Below are 19263 nucleotides of genomic sequence, written 5' to 3'. Positions count from 1 at the left end.
TGTATGCATCAGTTTTTAATGTCCCATTGGTAGTTTAATCTTCCCTTTTATTGTCCAAAGATTGCATGTTTGCTAGCAGAATTGAGGGGAGTGGGGGTTTATTCAATCGCCTCCTACTTCTCAGAAAGCAGCCCGCTCTCCGGCCTCTCTTTTTCCGCCTCCTCTTCATGCAGATCACTGGGGTCGGGGCCTGTTCCCGCGGGAGCCAAATATCCTCTGCCTCGGGCTCATCAGCGTCGTGAAAGTAGAAAAACGATTCTGCTAGTCCGTGGTGAGTAATCGCAGTCCTGATATCTAGAAGTTATTTTCGGTCATAAGAGACATTTGCGGCAACTTTATGTACAAAAAGAGTAAATAAATAAGTTACAAACAATGCATATAAACAAACAAAAAAACACAATATAGTTGCTGAGAGTCCCTGTAATCCTAGATTCAGATCATTCAGGCGAGAAAAAACATCACCCAGATAGGCCAGTCGTGTGAGAAACTCATCATCATGCAAGCGGTCAGACAAGTGAAAACTTTAAACTCGTCTCTCAATTTAAAAAAAAAAATGTGTCAATACTTTGCCCCTTGATAACCAGCGCACTTCTGTATGTTGTAAAAGCGTTACATGGTCGCTGCCCATATCATTGCATAGTGCAGAAAATACACGAGAGTTCAGGGGCCTTGCTTTAACAAAGTTAACCATTTTCACTGTAGTGTCCAAAACATCTTTCAAGCTGTCAGACATTCCCTTGGCAGCAAGAGCCTCTCAGAGGATGCTGCAGTGTAACCAAGTGGCTACGGGAGCAACTGTTTGCACGTGTGTTACCACTCCACTATGTCTCCCTGTCATGACTTGTGTGCCATCAGTACAGATACCAACATGAGCAGTAGCTACGTTTGGCTACATACCGACCGTTAGTGGAATTCCCGTGAGAGAGTAACGGTTAATGTGATTGGATGTTAATTATTTGACTAGACTACCTGTATTTGACATTGTGTTGTTATTTCGCTGTACACTAGATGGTTTAATTTCATTTTTGGCAGTGAAATGAGGCCACTCAGGTGAGAGAGAAAAAAACATCTAAATGTATAGCCCAGTTGGAAAATATAAATGGAGTGAATCACATTTTTATTTGATGTACCCCCGAAGGCATTGGGGGTATGCATACCCCAGTTGGGAATACCTGATCTAGAAGCTGTTTTATCCTTTCCTACACTTAAATTACCCTTGCCTAACGATTGCGTCTGAAGCTGGGCTTTCAGCACGGCTATCCCCACCATAAGGCGATCGTTCTCCTGTATATTATGTGTACAGCAACTGCAATTAAAAGGCATATTGTTAATGCTACTACTTAGATTCGGCTGGTGGAGGTCCTGTAGAACCATGTCCAGATAAAGAGTCCGGGGTGAAAGAGTTTAATGAAAAAAGTTGAGCGGGGGAGGGGGGGGGGGATAAAATATGGAACTATTATTAAAAAGTAAAAACCGTAAAGTTGGCAACAAACCGCACAGCAGCACATAAACAAGGCCACAAGATGTGACAGGAAATAATGTGTTTTGGTACACCAGAAGTACATTAATGTCCAATGGAACGCTGCGTTTGCCTACAGCATTCTGTGTGGTGCATATGTTGGATTTATCGAACGTATGCATCATTGTATGCGTGGAAGCATTGACAGAAATGGTATCCAGATGACACAACTGCTGACAGCTACAGGGACATAAACACAAAAAAAATGCTGCTTGCCTACCATTTTGCGCAATGATCAGACCGACAGTGTCATTGGTACAGCAGAAGTACATTCATTTCAAATGGAATGCTGTGTTTGCAGCGGTGCGTTCTGTGTGGTGTGTATCCAACGTAAGCATCAAATTGTATGCATAGACTTGACAGATATATTAGCAAAAGGTGAATTGTGAACTTTTGTTGCACATTCAGTAAACATGCTTGACTGCAGAATTTATTAAGCAGCATTAATGGAATGTTACTGTCGTCTGATCGAGGCGGCACCTGCTGCTCTAACAGCTAGATCACACCTACAGTGTCATTGGTCCGCAGCATGATCTGGATATGTGTGCAACAAAAGTTCAACGTTCACCTTCTGCTACCATTTCTGCCAAGCAGTTTAACACATACAGTTTGATGCCAACGTTCGATAAATGCAACGTATGCCCCACACAGAACGCCCTGCAAAGCAATGAGGCAAGGCAAACGCAGCGTTCCATTGGAAATGAATGTACTTCTGTTGTACCAAAATGCAATGATGCTGTCGTTGTGATCGAGGTATAAGCTCCACCCCACTGACAACTGTGCTAGAAAACAGATAGGCAAGTATTCAAGGTGTGTTACACAGAAGAACAGCACACAGGACAACCAACAATGCACCTTTCACAGGTATTGTTCCTGACGTTTGTGGAGATTGTGTTCAGGGTAAACACTGCCCATGTCGGGTCAAGCGTAAACTACCTAAATGTCTGTTCTAACGTTTCGAACACACCGACTGCATCACTGCTGCATAACATTTTGCGCAGCTAGGCAACTATACTGATGCAGGTATCTTTTGCAGATGGTAGCATGTGGTTGCACACATGGAGATAATCTTTTTCGCAGTATCCTCAAAACTGTGTATTTTTGACACAACTGCCGACAGCTACAGGCACATAAACACATAAAACATGCTGCTTGGAGACAAGTGTCCACAATAGTAGGATTTCCAGGTCAGTTTAGTAGTGAGATTGTGCTAGATGTGGCTAGGTAGCTAGCTAGCTAACCTAGCCAATGAGGTATGTGTGTGAAAGAAAGTTATATAAATTATGCTAGTTACTACCCCTGATAACTTTCCAAAATAATCAAGTTTGAAATAGTGTGAGTGTGTATGTCAGATAAATAGTAATAGAAATGGTAGATACTACTGTACCACTGATAATTTGGTCAGATGTGTGTGTGTGTCTGTCTATGTGTACAGTAGGTGACACGTCCATGATAGCCATCTAATAACTATAGTTATGCTAGGTAATGGTTTGGCTTATCATGTTCATGTCTATGTAGAAGAAGACTGTAGGAGGAAGTGGAGAGGACTCAGGGACAGGTATCAGAGAGAGAGAAGGGCAGAGAAAGAGAAGAAGAGGTCTGGGTCAGCAGCTTCAGGTCAGCAGCCTTGGCGCTTCTGCCACATTCTTTTCTGGATCCATTTATTGTGCCTGGGGCAACGAGTGGCAATTTTACAGCCAGACCCTCTACTACGTCATCCACAAGTGTTGTCCCCACCGGTGCATCAAGACCCTCAACGTCATCTACAAGTGTGACCACCGCCTCCACCGAGACCCTCTACAACGTCTACATCATCCACAAGTATGACCACCACCGGTGCAGCGAGACCCTCTACAACGTCTACATCATCCACAAGTATGACCACCACCGGTGCAGCGAGACCCTCTACAACGTCTACATCATCCACAAGTATGACCACCACCGGTACAGCGAGACCCTCTACAACGTCTACATCATCCACAAGTATGACCACCACCGGTACAGCGAGACCCTCTACAACGTCTACATCATCCACAAGTATGACCACCACCGGTGCAGCGAGACCCTCTACAACGTCTACATCATCCACAAGTATGACCACCACCGGTGCAGCGAGACCCTCTACAACGTCTACATCATCCACAAGTATGACCACCACCGGTGCAGCGAGACCCTCTACAACGTCTACATCATCCACAAGTATGACCACCACCGGTGCAGCGAGACCCTCTACAACGTCTACATCATCCACAAGTATGACCACCACCGGTGCAGCGAGACCCTCTACAACGTCTACATCATCCACAAGTATGACCACCACCGGTACAGCGAGACCCTCTACAACGTCTACATCATCCACAAGTATGACCACCACCGGTACAGCGAGACCCTCTACAACGTCTACATCATCCACAAGTATGACCACCACCGGTACAGCGAGACCCTCTACAACGTCTACATCATCCACAAGTATGACCACCACCGGTGCAGCGAGACCCTCTACAACGTCTACATCATCCACAAGTATGACCACCACAGGTACAGCGAGACCCTCTACAACGTCTACATCATCCACAAGTATGACCACCACCGGTACAGCGAGACCCTCTACAACGTCTACATCATCCACAAGTATGACCACCACCGGTGCAGCGAGACCCTCTACAACGTCTACATCATCCACAAGTATGACCACCACCGGTACAGCGAGACCCTCTACAACGTCTACATCATCCACAAGTATGACCACCACCGGTACAGCGAGACCCTCTACAACGTCTACATCATCCACAAGTATGACCACCACCGGTGCAGCGAGACCCTCTACAACGTCTACATCATCCACAAGTATGACCACCACCGGTGCAGCGAGACCCTCTACAACGTCTACATCATCCACAAGTATGACCACCACCGGTGCAGCCATGGAAAATGATGAAATGGAGGAAGCACCTCTGGATCTAGGACCACCTGAGATTATTATGAACCTCACGGAAGTGACCACTGAGGACCTCGTTGAACAGGATGTGGCCGTGGAGAGAAACAATGAGGAACAACGTCACACCAGGCGTCATCTGAGGTACCAGCCCCCAGATCCACTCAACTCATTTCAGCAGAGGCTCCTCCAAGCCGTAGAGAGGGATGCAGCCCAACCTGATGTTCACAGGAAGGAGGATGAAGAGGCCCTCTTTGCCATGAGCCTGGTGCCAACACTGAAGAGGCTGCCTCAGCAAAGAAAAGCAACAGTCAAGGTTAAAATGTATCAGCTGCTTTTCAAAGCCGAGTTCAATGGTACGTTTTCTTTCCTCTCCACATCACTGTCGCAACACTTATGACACTACCTGTGAAGTAAAGTAGGTCATTTTTACAGTATACTCATGTAGGCTAATTGGTATTTCAGATCAAAGTATTAATATGAGGCAAATGTATAGCTGTTGTTTCTGGGTTAGAAAATATCCTAAAACTGTTTGCTCTCTAAATATTTGCCTGTCATATTCATCTTTTGATCGGAAATACAAATTCCGTGAGTAAACAGCAAGTATTATCAACTTTACCACACTGTTCCAATATTTATGCCACTAACTACACTATACAAGCAGTATTTAGTTAACACAAATCTCACCTTTTATGGTGTTATATTATGTTAAGCTTGTATGTGTTGTTTTTCTCTTCTCTTCCAGAGATGGAGACAATTTAGCCGGCCAGTTCACAGGAAGGACAGGAAGAGGAGTTTAACCTCCCTCATTGCACCTTTTCACACACGTCAGTTCCGTTTAAATTGTCAATTCATGAAGTAATTTGTTTATAAAGTCTTAGGATAGCATTCATTATTAGTGTTACATAGATTTCTGAATTGACAGAATTGAAACTCATACACCGGAGAATTCAGATGCTCTTGTTGGTCTCTAACAAGACTAAAGGTGAATATATTTATTTCATTTAAAACCACTTGAAAACCAGGGTGTTGAAACGATTTGTGAAGTTATGTTCCGTCGACTGGTCCGTGACGTCCAGGGGCCATTTGTTTGTTTAGCTGTGTTATGGCTACACATTTATTTTTTCAGACAGACACACCTGTCCTCCACTCCTGTCTGTGCCTCAGATCTCCAGTGCCCTCTCTCTCTTTATGGCCATGTCTGAAGTTCCCCTACTACGTCTAGGCTTTATGAGTAGTGCCTGCATCTGTCTGCAGTTGTGCCAAAAATGCATGCTCTTGTTCTCTTACAGATTACGGGCTACACGTTTATTTATTTATTTATTTTTTAAATGTTACACGCACATACATACACACCTCTTTCAATAGTTATGTTTTTAACATTTTTACAACACACAAACCTGTCACGTTCTTCCCTGTACTTGAATACTTATTAAATTATAACATTTTCATAGTCAGTTTCATTTGTTTATAAATATATCATTTAGACATAATCTGCTTATTTCTTCCCTACACCTTTGCAGATCTAAGACAAGATGAAAGTAAAAACACATTCTCTTCCTACCTGTATTTTGTCAGGCCAGTGAATATTGTGGTAAATTGTACTATTTGTATGGACCCTAGGTTACCTTTTCCCTTTGTTATCATACTAACTGTATGTTGTATTACCTTAATTAGTGCTCCCGCTCACCTGATGTACCATGCCAGGTGTGTATAATACTGATGTTAATGGGAGAGGGAAGGGGTTAAAGTGTGGTCTTTACTCACAAATTTCACTTAAATATAACTTCCAAATGAAGAGAGACAATGACACAAAGTAATCTGGGGAAAAATTCAATTTTATGGACAACGGTGGATGGTTCTTAAAAGAGCTGTTACACTCCACGGCATACTGCCATGGGACTTCACCTGCTGGCTATGAGAAGTAGGTGGTCAGTTTCTCCCTCACCTGGAGTGCCTGTCTGGGGGCGTTGTTGGCACCTGCCCTGGTGACATCAGGTAGGTGACCATTTGGCGTGCCCATCTCCATCCGGAGCGGCTCCTGGAATGACCTCCACAGGTAGTTGTGGAGAACACATGTGGCCTTCACGCAGGCATCGATATGAGGGGCTGAGACCAAGCACTCTCCGATACATTCTCCACCGGGCTTCCAGAATCGCAAAGGATTCAACAACTAACCTTGCCCTGGACAGTCGTTTGTTAAAGATCCTTACAGGCTTTGGCAATGGCAGCTGGCGTCCAGCGTAGGGCCTCATGAGGTTGGGTCTTAAAGGGAAGGCCTCGTCGCTGATGAAGACGTGGGGAACAGGTCCCAAGTCTTCAGCTCCAGGGAGTGATGCAGGTAGTGGAATCTCCAGGGTGCCATCCTGAAGTGCCTGGCCAAAGGCAGAGTCCCGGAGGGTCCCGCCATCACTTCCCTTGCCGTAAGCACCAACATCGACAACGGGGAAACAGTAGATGGCATCTACAACAGCCAAGAGTACAACTGAATATGAACCCTTGTAGTTGTAGAATTGCGAACGTGAGCACGGTGGAGCCTGGATTACTACATGTTTCCCGTCAATGGAGCCAAGACAATTGGGGAAATTCCACCTCTCCAGGAACTCAGCAGCAATGGCGCTCCAGTCTTCCTCCTTGGGGACAGGCATGAATTCACCAACCAGACTGTCCCAAATGGCTTGTGCCACAGAGGGGACAATGCCTGCCACCGTGGACCGTCCAACTCGGAAGCTGAATCCCATGGTCCTGTAGGAGTCCCCTGTCGCCAAGAATCTGAAATATAATTCAAAATAATGATCAATATTGTGTCTAACTTGAATTCCACCCACGTATTATATCTACTCATATAGCTAGCTACCTCATTACTGTGTTATGCTCTACTAATTATATTGTAATCCTCATCAAAAAACATATTTAGGGTGTTTTTTTACTCACCCTTTGTCTCTCCCACGACGTTATTCCTCTCTCCTACAGCATCCATCACAAACACATGCACATGGTCAATTATGCAAATTGGGCGATGACGTCATTTAGTAACTTTTAGGACAGCCATTAGCTACTTTCCTTACTGAGGAGTTGGCAACACTGCCTGGCTCCAACCATCTGGAGCAGGTGATCGAACTGCCTTCGGTCCAGACGAAAGTTACTTCGGAATTCCTCTCCAAACAGTCTAAGCTCTTGAATTAAACGGTGGAACTCTCCTGCCTGCTTTCGGGACTAACCATCTCTGGACCCACACAGACCTGCGCTTTCGGCGGGGCTGGTCCCGGCCCAACAGCGTGATCAAGACCACCTTCCTCAACGTTGGTCTCATTGTTGAAAGAGCCTACTCTGCTCTCTAGACTATTTATTATTGCATTTCGCTACAAAACTGCATTTTGGAGGGAAATTATATTATAGGCTCTCACAATTAATTTGTGGATGTCATCGAATAAATAATGCTTGGAAAATAAATGAATAAAACATGTAAAGAAATTCTACAGTCAATCTTACGTTATCCCACTTTTTTACTGGATATGTGTGCAACAAAAATTCAATCACATTTTGCTACTTTTTGTCAAGTCTACGCATACAAATTTGATGCATACGTTCGATAAATCCAACGTATGCACCACACAGAACGCACTGCAACTGCCTTCTGCAACGCAATGCTGAAAGGCAAACGCAGAGCGTTCCATTGGAAATGAATGTACTTCTGGTGTATCAAAACGCAATGACAGTCGGTGTGTTCGAAGCGTAATGCACTACTCTATAACGGACATTGGATTGAAACCAGGCCTTTTAGGCAACGATTCAATCCAAATGAGCGCTGTAGAGCAGCTAGTCAAAGTTGACTTGAAGGTATTTTATTATTGAGCCGACATGTGCAGTATTTCCACTGAATTCAATATATGCAAACATTGGGGGAAAATGCCTGTAATAGCTGCGTTGTTGGCTGTCCAGTGTGCTGCACTATGAATTTAATCCAGGCCTTAGAACACCCTCCCCACCAGGAATTGAACCAGGGACCTACCACATGGAAAGGTCTATGTCCTCCATTCACCTGCATCCTACTTCCACAGAGAGGTTTCTTGATTTTACCCATCTATACACCAATCACTAAGCTTTGCCCACTGATTGTTAGGAAGAAATCACCAACGTGATTCAAACCAGTAACCCGCTGTGTGGCAACCTGATTCTGGGTGTACACATTTTGCATCTGGGGGCAGCTCTGTTCTTGACAGAATTGGCACTCAAGTCGTATACACTAAAATGGCCCTGTCAGTACAGATGAAGGATTTAAATTTGACAGTTTGCTACAGCAGGAAAGTAATCCTGCAGTAACAGGAAATGTTAATTAAAATTAAGACATTTTTGTAGGGGATGATACATTTTTCATGAGGGAAAAATCAAGTCTGACATTTCAAAGTGGAAATTAAACTTCAGAAGCCTTTTTAAACCTCAAAATCACCAAGTAAAAAAATTCCTGCAACAGGGTGATCAAATTAAGAACCTACATCTGTACAGCGATTAGATCTTAAACTCCACTATTGCTGTGTAATTAGTTTAGACATCTTGTAGACATCCTGGACCCAGTCACTGTAAGCACCTACTGAGCAAACTTTCATCCAACCAATTACATTAGAACAAAGAACAGCTCTTCCTCGAGGAAGGTGATAACTAGTCAGTTTCACAACTGAATGCATTCAACTGAAACGTCTTCAGCATTTAACCCAACCCCTCAATCAGAGGTGCTGGTGGCTGCCTTCACGTCATCAGCGCCCGGGGAGCAGTTGTTGTTGGGGTTACCTGCCTATGTCATATCACTTTTATAATAATGGGATGCAATGCAAACATGGTCATTGTTGAGTAAGAAAAATAAGATCAATGATCTCAATACCTCTCTTTTTCCTTTGCTGGGGTCCTGTGGACATGTGGGCCATAAATATAATACCATCATCCTTAACATTTATCTTAGCCTTTTAATTGTTTACCAATTTACCAGGTTTACCAATTCCTATAGCCTCACATAATGTTCACCAGTTTGCCACACACCAAGTACAGGATACATTAAGAAAGTATTGATGGACAAAACTTGAAAAGATGCAGTTTTATTATTGCTTGGAATACTGCAGACTTAAAATCATGGTACACCCATACACACAGCATTGAACTAGGGTAGAGCTTCTAGCTCTTGGCTCTTCTCCCGAACATACAGGAGGAAGAAGTTGCCCCCTAACCACTGATAAAGGGTAAGATTTTTTTTATCAACCTAAAGGTTAAGGTTAGAATTGGGGGTAAGGTAATCAGATCCTAGAGCTGCATTTACCTTGGGCCCTCTCCCCTAGAGCCTATCGTGCACTAAATATCACTGTACTTCAACACATCTACCCAGTAAAAATGAGCCTGGTGATACAAAATAAGATCAGATGGATTAAACAGGGTTCTCCCCAAAGAATGTAAAAGGGGTGCTGCGCCACCTTGTGGACTGGCTGCGCCACTATGTGAAAATGAACCCTACCGAAATGTGCTCTTGATCGCAGGAAATGGGAATTACAGGTGTTCGCTGTATTCAGCAGCACCACCATTCTTTTTAAATCCTGGGGAGAACCCTGGATTAACAAATCGACAGCTTCTCTAAACACAACGGCAAGACTGACAGAAAGAAGCTCATGTACAGAAATCCACCTACTGAATAAATGTAACTAAAATAAACAAAAAATATGACTGTTTATCAAGTTCACAATTACATCCTTTACCATTTCCCTAACTTCCCCAGATATGCACCCCACCCTTGGCCCTAACCCCACAAAAAGTATCATCTTGCTCCTCTTCTCCCTCTGCTCAGTAGTGGCCTGTGGAGACAGGAGGGAGACATTTAGACATTGAGGCCCCGCCGCTGCGTCACTAGTATAGCCGTCAAGTTAACCATGTTAAGCAGTGCTAAGTCTGGTTGACTTACGTGGGGAGTAAGACCGCGAGCGGGAGCGAGACCGGTAGGCCCCTCGGCTGTAGTACGGGGACGGAGACCTGCGTCTGGAGAGACAACACACAATAAGCATCCACCAACCAACTGCCCCAGTCCTGCTTAGCAACCACTAACTATAAGATCCAGGCCAGGTGTCTCACCTGTAGGACCTGTAGCACTCTCGGTCGTCATAGCGATCGTAGCCACGGTCATAGCCTCTTTCGTAACCACGGTCACCGCCGCGGTCGTAATCCTTCGAGCTACGGCGAGATGAGCTTGAGCTGGGGCCGCCACTTCCTCCTCCTCCTCCTCCACCGCCTCCGCTGCTGCTGCTGCCGCCGCCACCACTGGAAAACACACACGGTTAGAGGATTCACTGAATGTACAACGTGTGTGTGCATCACGTGGGCCATCCCAGATGCGTGAGTCTAAGAGAGACGGTCACTCACTATGTGGGCCGTCCCATATATATCCCAGGGGTAGGAGTGTGTGGTCGTTTGGTGATGGAGAAATCGACCCTGATCCTCCGCCCATCCAACTCCATTCCATTAGCCCTCTCCTTAGCCTGAAACAGAGAGGGAGGGTGGAGGAGAGGGACAAAGACGTTTATGCTCACTCCATGCTCACTCAAAAGTTCTGATTCTTCTTTGTTCTTCCCCTGCAATAACCCCTCCCTCCCTGCCTTCCTACCTCATTGGCGTCCTCTCGGACTTCGAAGTAGACAAAGGCGAAGCCGCGGGAGCGTCGTGACTGCTGGTCGTAGACGATGCTGACGTCAGCCAGGGGGCCGTACTTGGAGAACACGTCTCTCAGGTCTCTCTCTGTGGTGTACAGGCTCAGACCAAACACACCCAGGCAGCAGTTCGGGTCCGGGTTGGCCTATAGAGGAGGATTGTGAGAAGGATAGGGGTTGTGTGTGGGGTTTGCCTAAGAGAGTCTCGTCTCCAGAGGTGTGTGTGTGTGTGTGTGTGTGTGTACCCGGTTGCCAATGTGCCTGCGGCGGTTGGACATGGGGGAGTGGCTGTGGCTCCGACGGCGGCGGTATTCCCCGCTTCGGGAACGGCTACGGGAACGGCGGCGGTGGGAACGGGAGCGAGAGCGGGAATAATGCCTGCGGGAGCTTCTGTGGGAACGAGACCTGAGGAAAATAAAATAAAATACATGTTAAGAACATTTAAAGCAGGGTTTCTAACTGGCGGCTGATTTTATTTGGCCACCCCAGTGTTTGTTATTCAAATTTTTTATTCAACATAAGACTGTAAAAACACCAGCACATCAGCTCCAAGTGATTTTAATTTTGGAAATCTGTTCCAAAGTATTCCCACACATAATAGAGGTACACGTGATCGTTTGTTTGGACTTCTTGCGGTCAATTTGCAGTCTACAAATGATTTGTAATTATGTTCCGGCCCCCTGACCATCCGCTCAACAAAAAAATCAGCCCACGGCAGAATCTAGTTGATGGCCCCTGATTTAAAAAGCGTTTGGAAACAAAAACATGAATAAAGCCATAACACAAAAACACCACAAGCTCTATGTGGACCTGAACAAAAACACACACTATGCTACCCAGCAGCTCCTAAAAGTATCACCACAAAACCCAAAGCCTCCTTGGAGCTGGGGTTCTTACCTGGACTTGGAGCGGGATCGGGAGTGGGACTTAGACCTGGAGTGTCTGGAGCCATCTTTGGAGCGGGCTGGGGAATGGGCCGGGGAGCGGCTGGCAGACTTCCCAGAACCCCTTGGGCTCACACTCCTGGAAGCGGACCGAGAGTCCTGAACGGGCCAGATATACATAAAACACAATTCAGAATTAAAACATAGAAATGGTCAGGATAGAGAGAGAGGAGGTACAGAAGGAACCTCGCTCAAACCTGCTACAGGCCCCTCTTATATTTCAGCTCCAGTAGTTTAAGAAAAAAAATCATAACATTTCATTAACAACAGGTATTTGTTGTAACTAGATCTGCCTGTTACAGGCGACCAGAGGAAGTCATATAGGCTTAAAGTAGGTGTTAATCTAGTTAATCTTAACACAGTTCTATGATGAGCGGATTGTTCTCTTACACTCTAGGCAGCGTAGCAGAGTTTAACCTTGCGTGTTGAGGACTAGGTAATGTGTCTGAGATGGAGGAACAGTTGGCATGCATGCTTAAGAAGTGTTTCTCATGCCATCCCTCAGGGAGACCTCAACTGTTGCACATTTCTGTTTTAGTACACCTGATTCAATTTGAGAAAGAGCTTGATATTTTGTTGAATCAGGTGTACCAGTGGTGGAAGAGAACAAACAGGTGTAATGACTGGGGGTCCTTGAGGGATGGCTTGGGAAACACTGCTTTAGAAAACAGAAGGAGAGGGAGAGAGAAATAGGATTGTAGTAATAACATAGCAGGCTATAGGGAATTAACCATACCCCCGAACACTTCTCATAACTTCATCACTTCTTTAACTTCATAACTTCAAAACAACCATCTCTTTTCTTCTTTCTTCCGTTTCACACCATTTCTGACTTCATTTTTCTCTCCTCTTCCCCCACTTCCTTCCTCCCATTTGATTTCTGCCATTACATCACTCTACCAGTGGACAGCGTGGCCGCTCGCTTCTGCCAGCTTCATTTTACATTAGCATGCATCAACACCATCAGCTTCATCAAATATGCCCTTTAACAACTTCAAACTTCATATCTGAAACTTCTTCCGCCATTTTGCTTCTTCCCAACTCAACCTTAACGAAAAACAGACAAGGATGATAAAAAGGGTTGGTTTTTTAAATTTTTATAAGAGCTACAGAGGTCAAAATGTGCAAAAACCAGGCTCTTTACACTCAAATCAGACTAAATAAGTTGGCTCACCTGAAAAGCATTAAATCAAAGCAATGTTAAGGAAATATGTATATTGATTTCTCTGAAATGCACAACATCATAATATGATGAATGAAGACTAGAAAAGTTATAAAATTATGGTATTCTTTAATCCTAGTCCGAGGGTCACACAAGGAGTGCAGGCTTTTGTTCCAGCCCAGTACTAGCACATCTGGTTTATCAAGCCCTTGGACAAAGATTGAAGAACTGCTATAATAAATCTGAGTACGGGTTTAAAGTAAATTAGCTACTTCTTTCAATGCCCCACTCAGTATAACATTTGTTTATGTGTGACTTAAAACAAAAATGGCTTTTGCAGGACCATTACAGTGCAACTAAATAACAACTTTAGAAAGAGACAGTACTCTCACATGGGTGGTGCCATGTGGAAGAGCTTGATACATTGTAACTGACTAATGTATAGCTACAGAGGTTATGCCAGATAATGTGATATAACCAAAGATTGTTGTTGTCCATTACTGGGCAATAGAGTTGTCTGTTGTCTGTAGCTTGTGAGGTGTGGAAACAATGTTGCTTTTATGAATTTTGTCTTGCTGCTTTTTGTTCTATGTTGCTCTGTCTGTATGCTATGTCTTCCTTGTCCTATGTTGCTCTGTCTGTATGCTATGTCTTGCTTGTCCTCTGTTGCTCTGTCTGTATGCTATGTCTTGCTTGTCCTATGTTGCTCTGTCTGTATGCTATGTCTTGCTTGTCCTCTGTTGCTCTGTCTGTATGCTATGTCTTGCTTGTCCTATGTTGCTCTGTCTGTATGCTATGTCTTGCTTGTCCTATGTTGTTCTTTTTAATAACCTACCCAGGGACTGCGGTTGAAAATTAGCCGGCTGGCTAAAACCGGCATTTTTACTGAAACGTTGATTAATGTGCACTGTCCCTGTAAAAAAAATGAATAAACTCAAACAAACCGCCGCCATAGGTTTTCCAACTAACCTGTTCTTGGTGATACTTTTTTACTGAAACGAGAACAAAGAAAGTACCTTTAAAATGTCAATTTCAAATTGCCGGCAGCTCTACAAAAACCAGCGAAAACTCTAAAGATAATAAATCCATGTTCTGTACCGCGCAAGATGGTTCCTAGCCGGCTTAGCTGCCGCACATCTAGAATTTCCCAGTATCTTTGCAGAAACTAGTAGTTTCTTTGCAACACGGCCATGTGTAGAAGTAGATGACAGCGCATGAAATGGTGCGACCAAAACAAAGAACTACACACATGCTGGAAGCATATCTCACTCCATACAAAACATGGATTTATAGTTTTTCTGAATGGTGTTTTTTGTAGAACCACCTGCAACTGACATTTCTAAGATACTTTCTTCGTTCTCGATTCGGTGGGAAAAGTATTGCCAAGAACAGGTCAGTTGAAAAATCTATGGTGGCGGTTTGTATGCACACGCTTCAACAGGGCAGAAGTCTGTGTGTTGTTGAGATTCTGGATGGCCATTGGTCAGATTGCTAGCAACAATAAAAAGATGCTGCCATGTGGGGAATCGTAGGTTGTTATTGCTACCATGTCTTGTTTTGACTCATGTCACACCTACGCTAATATGGCTAAAATTCCCTAGCTAACCAACAACTGTAACGATGCATGAGAGATAAGTGCTCATTGTGCAAATATATTTATGTTTTCAATAAACAGTCGAGACAAAATATAGTTCAGATGTTGTCAACAATCTATAGGTTGGTTTATACTGTCTATCAACATGTCTTTAGACAATTTGAATACGACAAGTGTTGATAATCAAAACACTTAATCTATACTCCGTGGACATAGCAGCGGGAAGATATTGTATATTTCAAAAAAAAATATACAATTTGCCCTTGCTACAGCGGACCGCTAATACAGTATTAGTAAAGGCCCAGTGCACTACTTCTGTGTAAAAAAACCTGTCTTATATATATATATATATAAGACAGATGAATAAAGTTCAACTTTGACCCCGCGGCTGCCATTGTCATGGTTACCTGACAGACAGTGCACAAGTTCTTAAATTCTCCGGTAGAATGACCTGCTTTTATTTCATCACACTCAGAACCATAAGCTATTTTCTGTAATTTTCTCGCCATTCATTTGTAAATAATTGCCTCGTTTATTTTCCTGTAATATTGTAGGGTGTTCACTCACTGCTCTAGAATTAAGTGAAATACAGAAATTCAAGTGCTACTAAAGTAATGTCTAAACGTAGTTTTCTGTCATTATGAATCACATTCAACTAATCAGATTGTTCTCTACAATATCAGAACATTAATATGCTTGTACTTAATAATTAACAGTGTTGATTAAATAAGAACATTAGTTTGTTGCGACAGTTGCTAGTTTTAACTGCCCAGCTCTTGGTTGTATCTCTTCCATTTTTCAGTGTTGGAGGTAACATTTAGAGGTGTCTCCACGGTTTGGACCAATCAAAGTAAACTTGATACCCATGTCATTTTTAACATCAGATCAGTGGCTTTGTATTCCTCTAACCCCGGGTCAATCAACATTGAGAGGGGCCGTTTCTATTGCGATTTAAAGGGAAATACTCAGAAATAACTATGAAAACTGTAACAGATTGTCTCCAGGGAAGGTAAATATTGAAATTTAGTCTTAGCTTTGTAAATTAATAAATATATAGACCCAATTTAGTTTTGTATTCCGTAGATTTCCTTTAGAAAAAACCCATGTTATCACACAGGAACCTGCAGCGACTAGCTAGCTTGTCAGTTGACATTTGAAGGCAGCGCAGTGACAGCGCGCTATTGAGCAGCGACCACTTTTTGACCATGGCCATAATGACATTCTATTCACGCTAATTATTCTAAATTCTGAGTAAATAGTCTAACTTGTGAATGATATGGTAGAAACAGAGTTTGGAATATTGATGCAATTCCCTATTGAATGCATCTATTTTTTTTATCAAGCACAGAATAAGAACTCTATGGGTGTACACCCTAAGTAATGAATAAAAATGAGCTTTATTTAAGACATTGTCAGCTATGATATAGTCGTTATTTGAACTGGCTAGCCAGCTAGCTAGCAAGCTAGAAACTAACAAAAACATGGTTTAGAAAGTTACTTTTATTTGCCTGGTTTGCCAGATTGAAATATAATGTATTACATTTTTAAACAGATGAGTTTATTGGTGTTAAAATACAGCAGTTATGCTATTTTGGACCAGCAGGCAGCTTTTGTGTGGCAGCCTGTCATTTTTGTGTTTGTTGTCATGAAGCCTGTCATGTTTGCGTTTATACTTTTTCATAACAAGTTTTATGTCAGACAACAATCGGATGTTCATGATGTCACTGCAACAACTGTCTACATGCATATCGATAGACCAACTGTAAACCAGCCTTAAAATTAAGCCAACCCCCTCTATTTCGCCCGAGTCAGTTTTGTCGCAAAACAACCAACCCGTCTATTGGTGTCTATGGAAGACACCCAGTTAAGTCGACCGGCACTGACTTTCTTCCCCCCCTTATGGTAAACGGCACGAGTGAACCATCTTCATTTAGCCACCATTTTTTGTTATGTCACATTATCTGGCGTACAATCTGTAATTAGCTAAGTGACTGCAGAAGTAAGTGAGGACGAAGTTAAACATTCTAACCGTAAACCACTTCGCTAATTAGTTACTAATCTATAGTTAGTTATATATTGCATTCACCTGCAATGATGAGTAAATGTACATTGGTAACTGTTTCTCGCCAGCAGTCTCAGTAGACTCGTTAATTCAAAATGTAACGTTACTTGATGTGAATTAGCTAACGTTAAAACAGCTGCAAACCACTTGGCCTGATTGGGCTAACATATGCTAGCGTTAAGTTGCAAAATACACTGAAAAGACACCAACGTTAACATAAGATTAACTGGACATTAAATTACAAAATATAAACGGTACAAAATCCATACAGTCGATGCAAATCAATGCTATTAAGTACATCATGGTTGTGCTAACTAACGTTAGCCGCCTAGCTAGGCTAGGGCAAAATGGCGTCGTTGAGTCTATTCATTTTAGGGCAAGAATCGTGGTTGATTATACGCACCCGCTCGCCAAAATCCTTTTCGTTGTCGCTCATTTCTTGTCGATAGAAACTTAAACGATATATATTTAACTGGTTTATTATAGTTAACTAACAATGTTATCAAGTGAAGCGAAACACTGCTACTCGCTTCCGTTTCTTTAGCGCCGCATGAGCAAGTCAAAAGCGGATGTGACGCTTGAACAACCACAGTGAGTAGACGGGAAAGTCTAAACCTTATTTTTTTTAAATTCTTGTTGCCAAATACTTTATACACAAACAAAAATTCCAAAAGTCTATACCAAAATTACAAATTTTTCTGATTGAATTTAATTATCTTATTAAAACACTAACCCTAGTGAATAACAACAAGAATAACATCTTCATGAATCATTATAATAAGATATTTTCAGAGTGAATATAATTGCACTTAAATTGTTTATTTTTTGTATTTTCTTTTTATTTATATTTTTTGTATGTTTGAGCATTGTTAATACCTGTGTTTGGTTTGCTAGACATGTTTGATGTAGCAATGTAAGTTGATTTTTGTATTATGAATAAAATAAATGTATAATAAAAGGTCCATTTGATCGAATAGACGTTTGGAATGCCTACGAGTGTACCGATATAAGTAGGCCACGTGACAGCCCAGCAACTTTGGGAAAAAAACACGTTTTATCGGAGATGGCTATGCATATTCATGTTATAAGGCTAGTAGTGTATCCCGCCATTGAATACTCGAGATTGACGTCAACAACCCTCATCAAATACTAAAAAACAGATTACAATAATGAGATGTCTCCACCAATCCAAATAAAGGCGGGAGCTAGACAGCCCACCGTGCCTCTTTGTGGACAACGACATTGTTAGGGTAGAGAGACGTATATTCATAATCTTTAGGGATGTCCCAAGGATCCAGGATAGCACTAAACGTATTGATCCAGAGATAAACTATACAAACTAAATAATTCAAACAACAAAAATATTTATAATGTTTTTATACAAAATGTTAGTTTTTCCAGCTGGATTAACATTATTGACCCTTCACTAAACGACAGGGGCAATGCTCAGGATGTAATAATGTAAAGTTCACTCCTGATAATCAAAATGTTCAGGTTTTCTGCATGTTCAGCTTTAGTGCAAGCACTTTGAACAGTCCCAAGTCGTTGCATTTACCAGGGAGTCAAACTAAGAAAATACGTTTGACTACATTTAAAACTGATACCAAGCTGAAACTGACCATGGTCTTAACCAGTAGAGGACAACCTCTGTTTGAGATACTTTTTAAATAGAAAACAAATGTAGACATACAGTATCTATGTACAACTCTTGGTTCTGAAAACTAACTTTGTTTTATGAAACATTCTTCACCAACATAACTTTACAAAATAAAAGTCTTTGTGTACTGTGCACTGGTGTGTGTAAATAAGCGAGCGAGAACCCATAGGATGTCATAGAATCTGGTAGGTCAGAATGTCCGCTGCGTCCCATGTTTCAGTTACCTCCATGTCCACTTCCCTTATTGGGGGCATTTGAGAGACTTCTTTGTTTGTGGCTGGTATTTGAGGAAAATGTTTGTTTGTGTCTGTATTTTGGCAGCTTTGTTTATCCTCCTCCTCTTGGGCTGTAACTATAGTGTGATTTATTTGCCTGTTGTGTTTTGCACTTCTGAGATGGTTCATTGTTTGTTCTTTTTTGGGATGTTTGAGCAAGTTTCTTTATTGTCTTTCCTTTTGGAGGCTTTGGTTCTTCAGCGGATGTTTTCCAATGGGCCAGCAAAGTCCTGAGGAGACATGGGGGAACAGTGAGACATGGGCAGACGTTTTTCCTGATCAAGTCATGTGGTCAAGGAAAGGCTCTGGGCACTACTAATCAGCAGGAACAACTCTGGGCCCTGCACATGAGGAGGAGAGCACAATCACCCAACCTCAACCCAATTGAGATGGTTTGGGATGAGTTGGACCGCAGAGTGAAGGAAAAGCGGCCAA

The 19263-nt window shown here is 42.7% G+C and overlaps 1 protein-coding gene across 2 annotated transcripts; it reads right to left on the bottom strand.

Moving 5' to 3' along the window:
* Window positions 1-9528: 9528 nt before the first annotated feature.
* LOC110495758 (transformer-2 protein homolog beta) lies at window positions 9529-17497 on the bottom strand. 2 transcript variants are annotated; one of them, XM_021571169.3, is made up of 9 exons: window positions 17300-17476; window positions 12815-13125; window positions 12032-12177; window positions 11380-11539; window positions 11092-11280; window positions 10851-10966; window positions 10563-10748; window positions 10396-10469; window positions 9529-10288 (listed from the first exon to the last, which is right to left on the bottom strand). In XM_021571169.3, the coding sequence occupies exons 4-9, from the start codon at window positions 11410-11412 to the stop codon at window positions 10278-10280; spliced, it is 609 nt and encodes a 202-aa protein (XP_021426844.3). In that variant the 5' UTR covers window positions 11413-11539; window positions 12032-12177; window positions 12815-13125; window positions 17300-17476; the 3' UTR covers window positions 9529-10277. The 2 variants fall into 2 exon arrangements, with proteins under 2 accessions (XP_021426844.3, XP_021426842.3); XM_021571167.3 differs by lacking the exon at window positions 12815-13125 and having other exon boundaries at window positions 17300-17497.
* Window positions 17498-19263: the final 1766 nt, after the last annotated feature.

The sequence above is a fragment of the Oncorhynchus mykiss genome, chromosome 18 (genome assembly GCF_057628025.1).
Source record: "Oncorhynchus mykiss isolate SJ-2025 chromosome 18, ASM5762802v1, whole genome shotgun sequence".
Taxonomy (NCBI): Eukaryota; Metazoa; Chordata; class Actinopteri; order Salmoniformes; family Salmonidae; genus Oncorhynchus; species Oncorhynchus mykiss.
Note: the sequence above shows the minus strand (reverse complement) of the source record. Positions and strands in the feature narration are given on the sequence as shown.